Source organism: Ctenopharyngodon idella, chromosome 15 (genome assembly GCF_019924925.1).
Source record: "Ctenopharyngodon idella isolate HZGC_01 chromosome 15, HZGC01, whole genome shotgun sequence".
In the NCBI taxonomy this organism is placed as follows: domain Eukaryota; kingdom Metazoa; phylum Chordata; class Actinopteri; order Cypriniformes; family Xenocyprididae; genus Ctenopharyngodon; species Ctenopharyngodon idella.
The window spans coordinates 22,334,558-22,350,962 of NC_067234.1; the positions used below are offsets into that span (position 1 = coordinate 22,334,558).

Here is a 16,405-nt window from a genome sequence, read left to right on the forward strand (position 1 = left end):
TCTCAGATTCAATGCGTTTCCCGAGTTTTGGATTTTAACATGGCCTATTTTGCAAACAACTGACTCTTGTCGATCTACTTAGTGGGTTCTTTATAGTTGAAGCCAAAATGAGCACACACACTTCAGCTCTGTAACTGACGCGTAGCCGCTGAAGAAGCGCAAGGTGCATCGCTAACGTTAGCATTAGCAAACCCAGCTCACAAGTTTTGTGAGCTGGGTTTGCTAATGCTAACGTTAGCGATGCACCTTGCGCTTCTTCGGCGGCTACGCGTCAGTTTACGTTCTTAGATAACACTGACATCTAGCGGTTGGGTCTGTGGTTTAAACCCGGCACAAAGCCACGAATCTTGGATGTAAATAAATAAATAAATATCTATACAGTGTTTTTGAGAATCGATACAGTATCGCCAAACATAATATCGCGATATTCATGTGTATCTATATTTTCTTACACCCCTATTGGCAATGTGACTTTGTAAAGAAAAACTACGCGCCTATAGACTGAACACATAATACTCATGCACATGATTTCACCGTTTTCACAGATTTGCGTTTTTGTAGTTTACACGGAGACAGTAACGCTATCGTTTTTAAAAAACGTGCACTTTGAAACCCGTTTTCAAAAGTTTGTGTTTTCAGGCCCACAAAACACCATTGTCGTGTAAATTAATAGCCAAAAGTTTTCAGTTTTTAGTTGAAAACAGTGTTGCGTAAACGGCCCCTTAGAAGAAAAGGTTTTATTTAGAAGGGTTCTATCATGTGCTTCGTATATAGAACCTTTTAGGGGTTCCCTTCATTATGGATTTAATTCATTTTTTTATTATTTTTTAATTGTAGTTCTATTAAACAGCTCATACACACACTTTATCAGTACAAACATTTAAATTACCCTTTAAACATGCAGGTATTAATCATTTAAGACATTTCTGCTCAAAGGCTTCATCTTAAAATGAAAATTAATTTATAGTGATGACTTCATTTTAGGGTAGTCTATCCCTTTAAATAGAACCTATTAGCATAAAGGGTTCTTTAAAACTGAATCAAGAACCCTATGATTCTATATTGAACCCCAATCAACATTGTTTTGTAAGAGTATATGACTTTATTTCTTCTGTGGAGCATAAAAGAAAATATTTTGAATAATGTTTGTTTCTGTCCATACAGTGAAAGTCAATTGGGTCCAAAACAGCCCCGCACCCCATTGATTTCCATTGTATAGACAAAAAGCCACATTCTTTAAACTATCTTTTTTTGCGATTCTGCAAAATAAATGGTCTTATGGGTTTGGAACGACGTGAGGGTGAGTAAATAATGACATTTTTCATTTTGAGTGAACAATGCCTTTAAGAAAACATTTTCTGCTATAAAACAACAGTAACAGGTTGTTGAAACTGCAGCGTTTTTATACAGCCCAAAAGCTGTGACATCCATTGCACTTTTTCAATGCTTGTGTCCTGTGGTAATTAAACTTAAACCTAATGTCCTGTGGCAGTAATGCACCATTTCTGCAATTAAGTATTGTGGCTTTACTAGATGGTAATATTGATCTGAGCACTCCAGACTAATTTGGCGTAATGAAGGTACCACTATCACATGTCCAGTTGCTTTCCATTTAAAAATAAGCAGATTAGCGTAATTCAATGCTTGCAAGGTAAAAGGAACACTTTTGAATCTTCAAATGGTCGTACAGTGTCTACTGAAGCCATGAATTTTGGTCATGTTGACATTTTTACCAGGTATTTTACACAGCAATCTAGACCTGTGCGGTCATGCCATGAGTAAACAAGAAATAAAACAGCTGTTAAATACTCTATAAATACCCTTAATGGTAATAGACATGGACTAAAGGCCATGAAAACGTTAATTTTATTTTCATGGGATTCCTGTCAACAGCTTCTATAGCTATCTCATATATCAACAAAACTCTTTTGCTTATCTTACTTTCATCTGGTTTGTTTATGCAGATTCAAAATGATTCACCTAAACTATGTAGGACACCGGTAACATGAGGACGGATGTATATAGTTGCCTAAGTTTCAGTGACATTATCTTATCAAGACATCTGTTAGTGTCAATGTTTTTTTGACTCTTCTTGGCCCATATTGTTGCTCTTCACAAAGGCTTCTATACATTGTAGAATGCAGAGAGTAAATGACAGTCTTTTGCTTTTCCACCCTTTAATTGTCTGTCATCGGTCTCCTGTGAATTAGTACATTTTGAATCCTGTCCAAAGCCACAATCGATACCTATTAAGTGACTTTGCAGCTTCGTCATGATTCATGTTGAGAAATTGATATTAAGATCAATAAGTCGGTCTCAACTGCGCTGCTAGTGGCATCGTGTGGATATGCTTGTGTTTAGCTGTACTGAAGGCTTGGCAGCAACATACCAAATATGGGAGTTTGTTGACCAGAAAAGAAGGTCATGTGGACTAAAAGTTTGATTCAGTTTTGTGTAACATTTTATATAACAAGAACTAGATTTTCTGGAGGGGAAAAAAATAAACAAGGCTGCCCCCGACTGTAGATTTTTCTAGTCAACTAGTAGTCATTCATTTAAGCCATTAGTCGACTAATTGCACGTTTATGTTAATTTAATTACTTAAATATACCCGGGGTGGAATATAGCCTATGCCTTGCACTCAAGTGCACTCATAAAGCTTCGTGCAAAGCACTGGCAAAAGCAACGATTATGAATGTCGGAATAGCAAGTTTTGTTGTTATTGTGAGTGTACACAAATAAAAGTAGACCCTTTACAGTTTGGAATTATGTATTACTCTTATCTGTATGACAAAAAAATGACGATGAGTATTTTAAGTTGAAAAAATGCAAGTGATCGTGCCGACGCCTCCATGTCATGCAGTAAAGCGCGCTATGCTTTAGCTGCCTTCCACACTCCGTACAAACACTTGGATATATAATGGCGCACATTTATCTAGGTTAACATTAGAGCAAGCAGCCATGTAAAGTTGCTATTATTTACATGTTTCAAATGATAAGCCATATTTGAGGTTGATGGATGATAGGCGAACATCTGGATTTCTTGCCTGACATGCTGTAATTACCACAAGGACCTGCCGTTAATGATCTGTCCCTCACAGTCTGCCTGACTGTTTCCACACAGAAACAGTGTGGATTATGCTTAGTGAGTTAGGGTTAGTTAGCGAGTTACACTTTACACTACTAAACCTTTTTACCCCGAGTTGAATCTAGCGTTCAATAGTGTTAAATGACCCTATTCTGCATGTCGAGTGCTACCCAAGGTAAGAATATAGGTGTGAAAAAAGTCATGAGTCATGATACTGGTGTAAAACCTTCTGCGTCTGATGTGTGTGTTAACACATTGAGTCAGCAGTGTCGTCCTGCATTAGAGGAGCTGTTGGTGTATGACTGTCCTACCCCAATTTAATTCATCTTTGATGAATAGGTTTTGCTCTTTCTGTAATATGGAACAGTGAACACAAGCTCTTCTGCAGTCTCTGCTACGCTCCACTGCGTCTGTCGTCAGAGGCTACAGCAGGTGATTCTGGATGTAGTGTCTCTGGGAGATCAGGGCCAGCGGTTCCTCTACCCGAGGCTGAGGCGCAGTCAGCTGCACATATCTGTCAACATCCCTGTCTGCTCGCCACCTCTCATTTGCAGCTCATTGCTGACAGTACTGTGAGCCTCCATTACGGATTAACCAGGCCACCCTACTGTGTTTTAGCCATTACACTATAAGCTCTTTACGCATAAGGGGAAAGGAAAGACAATTTTCCTTGCTATTACCACCTCGTTTGGTGCAAATCTTTAAATTAAGATGTATTTTAAAGTAATTTGGTGTTTGTTTACTTTAGGGCTGTTAATTTAGTGTGTTTTAAGGATGATCAAGCCAATACAGTAAGCTGATAATTATTTTCAAGTTCTAAGGATAACTGATATTAAAATTCTGTGCTGTTTTGTCTAAATATACTAAAAAAATAAAGCACTCAAAACTACAATTGATCATTTTAAATGCTACAAATGAATACAAGTGAAACATTTCTTATTATCAATGTTGAAAACAGTTGTGCTGCTAATATTTTTGTGGAAACTGAGATTTTTTTCTTGATTATTTGATGTTTAGAAAGTTTAAAAGAACAGGATTTATTTGAAAGAGATATCTTTTGTAACATCATAAATGTCTTTACTGCCACTTGATCAATTTAATGCATCCTCGCTGAATAAAAGTATTGATTTCTAATCCCTAGCTTTTAAACTTTTAAACTTCTGTGGAATGCAAACGGTTGTTAAAAGAAAATGCGTCCAGTTAGGCGGCCTGTTCCTAACATAAAGCTATCAAGAGGCTTCAGCGGGGTTGTAATAGTGATAGTGAACAAATCATTTGGACTACTTTTATTGCTTTTTTTTTACTTTTACAGAAAGGCATATGGGTCTTAAAACAACATAAGGTATTTTTTTTTATCCCATCATGAGGTTTTTTTTTTTTTTAATAACTTCTACATAGTATTTTGTCTCTGTTTTGTATTTGCCAATTAATACATCATTCTGATGATTAATTTTCTCCATGTATTTATAGAAATTAAACCTACTGTTCAGTAAGCAGTCCATGCTGATAGCTACAGGAGGGCTGAATGTAAACATTCCAGTAGAGAATTCCCCCGCTTGGCCGCACAGTCAGTTTTTCCACTGCCGCCTCCCTGGAGCTCAGGAACTGTGAGGATCTGAAGAATTTGCCCGTATGAATGTCTCAATCGCACACCCCTCAGTTAGCCGCAGGTTTTGTCAAATTATTTTCTATACTAATAGCTTTTGCTTGAAGAATAAGCTTGTCCGGTTACATCAGCAATGAAAAATTTACTTTACCGTGGTAGCGAGCCAAACAAATGTCATACGAGGTCTTGGTTGTCTCATTTTGCGTGTTACCGCTGCTGTTATATCCAACATAGAGAACCAGATACGTCATTGCAGCCAACATAGACCTGCTTGTCAGACGTTTGTTGTTGTGGAGATATGAAGGAGTGTTAGGGGACGGGATAAGATAATATATACTTTTTTTGGACTTCTACAAATCCAACTCGTTCATTTGTTATCCATACTAACAAAATGAACGAACCAGAACCAGTCACAGCCAAGACATGTGAGCAGGAAAGAGTCTGTCTGTCTTTTTAACTATTGATTGTCCTCCAGCCATGGTGATATGACTTACGAATCCCCACCTCTAACGCAACATTGACAGGATTTAGTGCGGGTTAACAGTCTTGGATGAGCGATAGATTGTTACAAAATGTAACCCAGGGAAATGGGAAACATGCATGCCTTTCTTGTTGCAAATGAATTCCATTCAGGCTCTAAACCGCAAGCTTGGCTAGCCAACTTGTCTCAAACAAACCCCAACCGAATTCGCTTCCCTATACACCCACCGACTGAACCCCCACCTCTTGACCCACCAGTGGTACCAGCTTTCTTTAACCAGCAGCCTGGAGACTCCTCTCTGTAATTGAGTCTGAAGTCTTGCGTAACGGTCATATCCCACGGTTCAACTGGCTGTGATGGGGAGAGCGAGCCAAATTCACTCAGTTCTCCTCTACAAGAAACCCAAACACTGTGTTCAAAAAGAGCTAAATGGAGATCAATGAAATGGAACTGAATGGGAAACAAAAGTTTGACTATTTTTTACTTGACACTGCTTAAAGTTGCCCCTGTTATGCTAGTTTAAAGGTTCCTTATTTTGTCTCCTACAATAGGTTTACATGCATCCAAGGTCAAAAATACATTGCACATAACCTTATTTCACGACACCTTAGAGTTTGTTTGAAGATTCAATCGCTCTAAACCCCACGTCCTATAGTTCTATTTGTCTGTCTGTTGTTTTATCTATATCATTCTATTTATATCATTTCGTTTGTCTGTCGTTCTGTCTCTATCATTCTATTTGTCTATTTGTCTGTTCTGTTTATATCTGTCTGTAGCTCTATCTATATCATTCCATTTGTCTATCTATCTGTCTGTTCTGTCTATATTATTCTATTTTCTGTTGTTCCATTTGTCTATCAGTCTGATGTTCTGTCTATATTGTTCTATTTGCTGTCGTTCTGTCGTTCTATTTGTCAGTGGGCATTTGTCTATCTGTCTCACGTTGTCTATATCATTCTATTTGCTGTCATTCTGTCATTCTATTTGTCTAGTTGTCTGTTGTTCCATTTGTCTGTCTGACGTTATGTCTATATCATTCTATTTGCTGTCATTCTGTCATCTATTTGTCTAGTTGTCTGTCTGATGTTCTGTCATATCATTCTATTTGCTGTTGTTCTATTTGTCTACCTGTCTGGCGGTCTGTCTATACTGTTCCATTTGCTGCCGTTCCATGTGTCTAGTTGTCTGTTGTTCCATTTGTCTTTGTCTGACGTTTTGACTATATTGTTCTATTTGCTGTTGTTCTGTCATTCCATTTGTCTAGTTGTCTGTTCTGTATATATTGTTCTATTTTTTTATGTTTGTCTAGTTGTCTGTCATTCCATTTGTCTTTGTCTGACGTTCTGTCTATATTCTATTTGCTGTCATTTTATCGTTCTGTTTGTCTAGTTGTTTGTTGTTCCATTTGTCTATCTGTCTGACGTTCTGTCTATATCGTTCTATTTGTTGTCGTTCTATCGTTCTATTTATCTATCTTTATGTCGATCTATCTATATCTTTCTATTTGTCTATCTGTCTGATTATCATTCTATCTATAACCGCATTTCCACCAAAATTGTCCCAAGAGCTTTTTTCCCCCTAGACCTGTTGCTCTCTGCGTATACATCGTGGGCTAAAGTACTGTGAGATTAGTCCGGTGACAGAGGACTGCGCGCGACTTTCCAGTTCTCGCTGGATTTCCTCCTCCGCATATAAGCTTAATAAAGCCTGAACCCTAATCATCAATCCATCGGACGTATTTTTTAAACTTCATTGTTGATTCGAACAGCAAACAACTCTTACTGCACGCACCGCAACAGACTTTTAATAATGGTGGTTGAAATAAAATGCTCAACCAGTGCTCAACCGTGGACTCAACCAATCAGCATGATCAGCGCCCAAGTCCCACCCCTGAACGTTCCTGAACTTTGAAAAAGTATTACCTCACGAGCAGGAACTTTCTGAGGGGGAAATTTTTACCCGGAACTTCATTTAGACCCTGGCCCCTACGGTCAAAACACACAGAGTACCACCCCAAAGTCCCTAGATCCTGGGGAAAGTTCCTGCGGTGGAAATGCGGCCTATATCATTCTATCTATATCTTTCCTTCCTTCCTTTCCTATCCATATCCTTCCTTCCTTTCTTATCTATATCCTTCCTTCCTTTCTTATCTATATCCTTCCTACCTTCTTTCCTTCCTTGTTATTTTTTCATATATGAGGAAAGGCAAGACAGGACTGATCACTTTTTAGGAGCTTTGCCTCTCATGCATATAGTTTATGGCTCCTGCTCAAATCAAATGGGTTGTTTATAAGAAAAACACCTTCATAGAGCTCCAATATCTGACAGCTCCAGCAGTGGAGGAAAGAGCACGAGCTTCAGGTTTCTCACAGTCTAGACCTGCCACAGCAGAAAGCGTTTTCAAATAGCGGCCCCATCGCCAAGTTGTCTAGCTTCCTGTCAGGTCAGCGCTTCTTTCCTGTGACACGCACATACGCACCCCAAACACTTGCACAATTCTCTGTGTGCTCCTCATTCCCAGTTTCCTAAGCTTAGAAAGCCAGGAAATGAGATCAGCTGGATGTGTCTTAATTGGAGATTGTCGTCCTCTCTGGAGCAGACACACTGGCTGCTTCTCATTCCAGCATTCAGTCTGGCTCTCTTTCACTCTTTCTTTCATCCCTCGATAGAGCTTGTGAATTTTGTGAGGTTATACACCCTGGGAATTGACACACAATATCCTCCTAGCAGCGCAAGAGAGCGGTTCACATAAGAGGACTCTGTTATCCGTTCAGCGCCAGACTTTTCATTTGGCCATTACTGCTTTCTGGAGGCATATAAAACCGTTTTGTCTTGATGCTGTTAAGAAGGATGTTTTTAGAGATTAAAATAACTTCAGGTACAGAAATAAAAACAGGAAAAAAAGAAGAATTTGAAGTTTGAACTGTGTAATGAATGAGCAGTGCCCTTTGTGGAACGACTGTAGATCCTGTGTTTGCACAGTGTGACGGCCTCTAAAATCAGCTCTCTGTTTTTCCAGGTCTTTAAGGGTGAATTTCAGCTACCTGATTTTCTTAAAGAACAGACACAGGTATGGTAGATATTATGCCTGTCCTTAAGGCTCTTCATAAATGGCTTTTTTTATTGATTTTGTTCTTCCTATTTTGTTTGTTACAGTATGCCCACCACCAGTAAATAAAATGGTGGTCATTTAAGACCTTCACTTCCCATCTGCTTCCTCTCACTCTGATTCTTTGCTCTTCACGTAATTTCTGATCATAATGGGTTAATAAGGTGTCTTGATCTCCTCCAGCCTGCCTCCTCTGATCTCATGTTTTCATTTTTTGATCTGATCACATTAGCTGCTAGAAATGTGTGTGTGTGGCCTCATTTTGCGTGCATAGTTCTGCTTTGTAGAAGGCTTATACTGCCCCCTCTTGGACAGATGATGGGAATGATTTAATTTAATAGCATTATATTTTAGCTCAAATTTAAACTAATTTTGTCCTGTTAGATTTGCATTGCCATTAATGTAGTACTCAGGGGTTTTCAAGCTAAAAGTGTGTAGGAATACAAATATATATACAAATGTAATATTTCAGTTAATATTTTAAATCTTTATTTTGGATTTAGTATAGTGATAATATAAAAAACAATTATTTAATTTCACAAACAAAATGCTGTCTTTATTATATTGTGTTTAACATTTTTCCTTACATAGCATACACAAAAATATTTTGAGAAAAAAAAAAACCCCGGGATTAGATGGTGTTGAGAAGTTTAAGAGGGATGGAGGTCGCTGTGATTCGAAATCTGTGACTAATGAATCACTAAATACACATGAATATCATATAACTCACATACACTCTCATCAGATCTGCTCCCTGTTTAGATAAAAGTGCACTAACATGATTGCTCAGAACAGTACAATACACTGTTCATTCACTCATTATACTGTACAGTATTGTGTCCACACATGTGTAACAGATGTTTGTCTTATAACAGCTTCAGAAGTCTCCAGAAAAGCCAAATCCAAGTTAGGAGGAGAAGACGAGAGCTTTATCAATAGAAGTGAGTTATTATCCTCTTTACTGGCAAACTTTGGTTCCTCTTTGGATCAGATAGTGTTTTGTATCATTATCATGCATTTTGAGATTTACTGTATATGGGTTGCATATGGGTTGTAAGAATAAATCAATTTTTGCATTGTTATTGTTGTTATTATTTTAATGTATTATTATACTATTAAATATATAGAAAATGTATTATTATTATTTTAAACATTTGAACATGTAATAAAATTTATTATTATTAAAAGTATTATTAAAACATATAAATTGATAATGTATTATTATTATTATTATTAGTAGTAGTAGTAGTATCTAATTATTTATAATAATTTATTTGTAATAATACAGTTTATTGATTATTATTATTATTATTATTATTACCTATTTAATTGTCTTTATAAACAATTAGATACAAAACAATAATTACTTTTGCGTTTTGGTATTACTATTATTGTATTAATATATTATTATTATATACTATTAAATATATAATAAAATGTATTATAAACAATTGAATAGATCATTTATTATTATTAAAAACAATTAAATATGTAATACAATGTATTATTATTATTATTATTAAAACAAATAAATTGATTTAATATTTATAATTTATTATTAATAATACAGTTTAATAATAATAATAATAATAATCTATTTAATTTTCTTTATAAACAATTAGTTACAAAATGATACTTTTGCGTTGTTATTATTGCTATTACTATATTAATATATTATCATATACTATTAAATATATAATAAAATGTATTATAAACAATTGAATAGTTTATTATTATTATTGAAAACAATTAAATATGTAATAAAATGTATTATTATTAACAAATAAATAGATTTAATTATTTATTATTTATTATTAATAATAGTTTAATATTATTATTAATCTATTTGTCTTTATTAACAATTAGATACAAAACAATAATTATTTTTGCGTTGTTATTGCTATTACTATATTAATATATTATTATATACTAATAAATATATAATAAAATGTATTATAAACAATTGAATCAAGTTTTTTATTATTATTATTATCAATTGAATAGTTTATTATTGAAAACAATTAAATATGTAATAATGTATTATTATTATTAAAACAAATAAATTGATCATTTATTATTATTATTATTATTATCATATTTAGTTGTTTTCATAAACAATTAGATACAAAACAATAATATTGTTGTTATTGCACGACATTATTTTCAATCAGTATTTTTGTGCTTTGTGCCAAGCATGATACTTTTTTTCTTTTTCTTTTTTTACACAGAAAAAAATGTCACTGATTTTCTGGTATCTACTTCTGTAACCTTAATAAAATACTGAGAAAGATGTACCTCTGTCGCTCCTTCAAATATGATGCCAGAAATATCAAATAATGTCACAGCATAATTATGTTGAACAGAGGGAAAATCCTAGACATTATGTTTTAATTAACCAAAAAAATCTAATTTTGTTACATGTATTTTGCTTTAAATTATACCACCTATTTAAGTTGTATGGTGATGAATGTAGACATGAAAATATTCTGAATAACAAAAGCCAGATGTTTAAGAATCAAATAAATTTTTACTTTTGCATTTCGTACAAAGTGAAATCTATCAAAGAATGTGACAGTATTCTGTTAATTTGATCAGTTATGTAGTAAGTCATGGAGGCTCAGGCCTTGATTTGAACACTCTCTGACGTCAGTAGTGTCTGGTGATGACGGTGACGAAGCACACTGTATGCTAAACACAGCTGGCCTTTTACTCAGCTGCTGGGCTCTTGCTGTGTTTCAGGGCTGAGTAGAAGCAGATGCCGTGGGACCATGATGGACTTGCGTCACCCCCGCTATGCTGGGACCTCCATGCATGGAAACACTTACACACACACAGACACACACAGACACACAGGCCTCTGGACCCAGCCCACTCTTTGTAGGACAGTTTTGGCCTTTGATGTTGTACTGTAACAATTGTGGCCTAAGAATGTCATTGCTGTTCTGAATTTTGTGTTTTCCTCTTTTCTGTTTTCCACACTGTACTCTTTTAATTTTCATTCATTTTCCTGGCTTCATAAACCTGTGATTCTGTTATAAGAAAATACAGTGGATTTAATTAGCAACAAGGAAATATTTATGGAGGAGCGTTAGCTTTAGAAGATACAATTTTAATGTTGGTTTTTTATTTTCATGCCTTCGTAATGTGCAATTCCTTGGGTACTGATGAATGATGTGCAAGACTTCAATCTTGTGTAGAGATAGACATGCATTTTGTTCTCTGCATTCGCAATGGAGTGACCTTATGTACTTTGAGATGAGCTGTAATAAATGAGCTGCCAGTGTTGAACGGAAGAGGCTCATTGACATTTTCTCCATTGGCAGAGAAACGCACATTGGTGATGTTGTTTTTACGATTGTTATTTTTGTACTTGTGTAAATCATAATTATGTACTCTTTTATTTCTTTCAATGAAATAAACCCCTAAGCGCTGTTGGCAGCCAATTTGCTGATATCAGTCAGATTCTTGTATTAGAATCAAATTCTTGTTCACTTAGGCTACAGTATTTGTGGAAGTGTCATATGGTAATAATTTGTATGGCTCCCTCTAGTGGTTACTTTAATACACTGCACACATGTTCTGCGCTAGTTCCGTTCTTTCATTTATACTGTACAATACCGTTTACTGTACAATAGTCTCTTATGCTCACCGAGGCTGCATTTATTTGACCAAAAATACAGTAATATTGTGAAATAGTATTACAGTTTAAAATAACTACTTTCCATTTAAATATGTTAAAATGTAATTTATTCCTGTGTTGTAAAGCTGAATTTTCAGCATCTTCAGTGTCACATGATCCTTCAGAAATCATTCTAATATGCTGATTTGCTGCTCAAGAAACATTTCTTATTACTATCAATGTTGTGCTGCTTCATATTTTTGTGGAAACAGTGATATTTTTTTCAGGATTTTTTGAAGAATAGACAGTTCAGAAGAACATCATTTGAAACACAAATCTTTTGTAACATCATAAATGTCTTTACTGTCACTTTTGATCAATTTAATGCAAAAATTGAACCAAATTTCTTTTAAAAAAAAAAAAATTACTGACCCCAAACTTCCCAAAATATTTTGGGTGTAACGGCAGCCTACAGGACGTTTCGGTACGTACCTCGGTTTTGAAGTCACGGCTCGGTACGGGTTCGGGTGAGAAAACAAAACAATTTTTTCTTTTTTTTTATTAAACAATGTTTTACTGAACCAACTGTGTCTCTGTCTTTAAATTTATTCAATTATAATTAACATTTTCTTAAGGATAAAAAATCTATCTGCTAATGCTGAAACTATTAGGGAGCCTTTACTTGCACATTACTATAATAAAGGTTACAATTAACAACAGAGCCTAAAAATGTATGTATTGTAAACATGTAAATTACACATAAGGCAGTTTTTGCTTTAACTTCTGTTTCTCCAATTCGTTGCTGAAATATAATAATTTACACAGTGGCTGTCATAACTTGTTTTCATGATGGATTTAGCCTATTTAGGCTTTACATTAACTAACAGGTTAACCCAGATAGCATCAATGATCAAAATAATGTTGAATCAATGTTAATGTGTCAACGTTAACGGCATTGAATCAATGTCACTTTTGCACCCGCAATTAATGTTGAATCAATGTTAAAATTTCAACAAAAAATCAATGGTAATGGCATTGAATCAGGGTTACAATGTGATGTTGGTTCAACATCATGCTTACACTCTCAGAAAATGAAACACAACTACAACTGACTTAAAGCTACACAGCCTGAAATCAACTGAAGATAAAAGAAGACAATAAATCTCTCAAGATCTCAGCAGAAGTTCTTTTTGAGAGTTAACAGAGGTTTAGGTGTTGATGTTTTATTGAAAATGTTTGGTCACCATTTTGGTGGTCAGTGGTTCCTTTAGTTGGCAGTTTGACTCTTGCCTTTTGTGTGAGTTTGTGGTCTTTGTAAAAGTGTTTACCAAAACACATCATTTGTTGCAAAGAAAGCCAGAAACAAATTGATAGAGTGATATAGTGTTTGTCATCATAAAGCAAAGACACTTACTAATTGCTCTCCTGAGCAAAAGTGCATATTTGTTTTTAATAGGTAACATTCACCAAAAATACTTTCTTGCTACAGATCAGACATTCTGAAACTTGACTTTTAAAGTGCAATTTAAAAAAAAAAAAAAAATCTTTAGGCACACAGACATCAAGAATCAGCATATGAATCTCAACAATGGTGACATCCTTCATGCCGCAATGCATGCTGGGAGTCATGAGTTGTATACTATGGTGGCTCCCAGCATGCATTGCGGCATGAAGGATGTCAATAAGGATGGCATTTTCAATAAAACATCAGCATCTAAACCTCAGTTAATTTTCAAAAAGAACTTCTGCTGAGATCTTGAAAGATTGATTGTCTTCTTTTATCTTCAGTTGATTTCAGGCTGTGTAGCTTTAAGTCAGTTGTAGTTGTGTTTCATTTTCTGAGAGTGTAAGCATGATGTTGAACCAACATCACACTGTAACCCTGATTCAATGCCATTACCATTGATTTTTTGTTGAAATTTTAACATTGATTCAACATTAATTGCGGGTGCAAAAGTGACATTGATTCAATGCAGTTAACGTTGACACATTAACATTGATTCAACATTATTTCGATCATTGATGCTATCTGGGAAGTAAAATATAATTAATATAGGCTAATATAGTGCATATATTTAGCGAAACAGTTCGTTTCTCTAGCGAACTAACAAGCTGTTGACACCGAATGGCTTTTCTGAGGTAAATCCTAATACTACGTGACATATTGTTTACAAACTGTTTTACTGAGATCTTTCCGCGGTTGAAACACTGATTTAGCATTACACGAGATATGATACGTTTCAGTAAGTTGTACTGTCTCTTTTAACATACCTTCATGTTCACTCTGTAACGTTAGTAGTGAAGAGGAAAGGATGATCGCGTTCACTCGCGCTCCGCGCTGCCGTTTGAACTGAGGCGCCTATACAGCAATCTGTCAAGCCACATCAAAAAGCGTCAAAACGGCATTTATTGTTTGAATTTCGTGATAAAATGGACAGAATTTGAAAGATGGCACTTTGTTTCTAATCGAAAGTAACAAAACACAGAGCTTATTGAGATTAAATAGGTTAGGCTAAAAAGCATTACTGTGCGCGCCCTCTTCTGGATTGGAGTGTGGATCGCCTGTGACTGACTGTATTCGTCGTCTAACTGCAAGAACCGAAACGGGACGTCCGTACCGTGACGGTTCGGGACGAATACATGTACTGTTACACCCCTAGTGTATATTACTGATTTGGTTACTGAATCCAAATTATATGACAAAAATTGTAGCTAGTAACGTAATCCTTTACATTACACATATAAGGTAATATAATCTGATTACTTTTTTATTACTTTTAGATTACTTTTGACCTAACTTCATTCATCAAATTGATTTGAATATGATAAACTTGTTCCATATTGATATTAAAATAGAAAGAGAAAGAAAATATATTCCATTCTTTGTTATCAATAACATGAAGTGCATTAAATATTACATTGTGGGGTTTGTGAGATTAATGAAGCTATTAAATAATTAAATCATAAAATGTCAAATTAAAATAAATAAATTTCAAATAAAAACAAAAATAAAACACTTACTAAAAAAAGATACAAAATATTATTTTACCTGCATGTCATTTGACCATTAGTCTCAGCCTCAGATGTCACGACCACGGACCCTTGGCTGAATGTCTGATGCATATGGTACACTTAACTGGAAACACTTCAGGATTTTCGAAGTCGTCATCTGGTTGATTAAATTCTACAGGATGTCCGGGAGACTTGTGTGTCACGTTCTTTAATGGTCCGCCTGGAAACAAATGCCGTGACGCCAAACCCCCTCATGGAAGAAGAATGCTGTCATGTTTACAACTGTGAGAATGAGTGCTTACCAGGATCAACAGCGCTACAGTGGTCAAAAGTGTGAAATGGCTCATAACTCCTGAACCGTTAGGCCCAGGCTCAAGTGTCTTATATCGTTAGAATCCTTGACGGACAAGATGCACGTCTCGGATTCGCTCGTCACAATTTTCAGTTATTTTGGGTTTTTTGAAAAACCTACTTTTGCAAACTAGTCCTAGGTTTTTGACCCGATCGGAACCAAACCAGTGCAGAAATGTTCTCTGGAGTCTGAATATCAATAATTATCAAAATTTGAAAATGTTGAAAATTATCAAAATTTTGGTTGACGGTCGCTAAGGGGCGCCAAAACGTACGATGTGGGCGGAGCCACTTCTACTAAAATGGCTATAACTCGAGAAAAAAATGAGATATTTGCACCAAACTCGGTTCCCGTGTGTATGGGCTTAATCTTTGGTCATGATAAAAAAAAATAGCGTCGATTGGACACTAGGTGGCGCTATAACTTCAAAAAAACCATAAAAACAGCTGTAACTACGCAACCGTTAGTCTGATCGACTTGAAATTTGGGATGCAGTGTCTTGGTCCAAGGGGGCATGAAAAACCTACTTTTGTGAACTAGTTCTAGGTTTTTCGCCCGATCAGAGCGAAACCAGTTCAGGACAATTCTCTGGACTCTCTAGATCAATATTTATCAAAAAAAGTTGAACTTTACCCTTTGGGTCGCTATAACAGTGTCATTTAGAAAGTGGGCGTGGCTAAATATGCCCAAAAGCCTAAAAAGCCTAAATGAAAACTCAGCACTTCACGAAAATAGGTGAACACATGCTGCATATGACTCTAAAGAAGCATGCCAATTTTTATGGAGATTGGACCATAGGTGGCGCTATAACTGTTAAAAACCCTTAAAAAAACATATGTTTTTAATGGTTTTGGATGAAAATGTGTATAACTTTGGGTGTGGTCGACTTATTTTCACGGGAGTCAGGTGCTTAGACTCCTGAAACCTTGCCAAGTCCAACGATACCAGACTTGCCAAGTTTCGGCTTATGGTTTGTGCAACGTTGTGATTTAGCGCTTAAAAAACTTTTAGTCCAATCGAGACGAAACCAGTGTAGGAAACACGAAACCTAAGTTGATTAATTAAACATTTTAGCCCAAATGTCAAAATTTTGATAGGAAGTGGCAAAAAAATCCAATCAAAGATTTTCTTGGGTCAT

The 16,405-nt window shown here is 35.5% G+C and overlaps 1 protein-coding gene across 2 annotated transcripts in view; it reads left to right on the forward strand.

The window, feature by feature from the left end:
- The window catches only part of tpst1 (tyrosylprotein sulfotransferase 1), a 47,317-nt gene extending 35,590 nt beyond the window's left edge, over positions 1 to 11,727 (forward strand). Inside the window, exons 4-6 of one of the 2 annotated variants that reach the window (XM_051862198.1) lie at positions 8,195 to 8,245; positions 9,160 to 9,225; positions 11,024 to 11,727. In XM_051862198.1, coding sequence (XP_051718158.1) covers positions 8,195 to 8,245; positions 9,160 to 9,195 — 87 coding nt within the window. In that variant the 3' untranslated portion in view covers positions 9,196 to 9,225; positions 11,024 to 11,727. The remainder of the gene's footprint in view (positions 1 to 8,194; positions 8,246 to 9,159; positions 9,226 to 11,023) is intronic. The other variant, XM_051862199.1, reaches the window with a different exon arrangement.
- Positions 11,728 to 16,405: the final 4,678 nt, after the last annotated feature.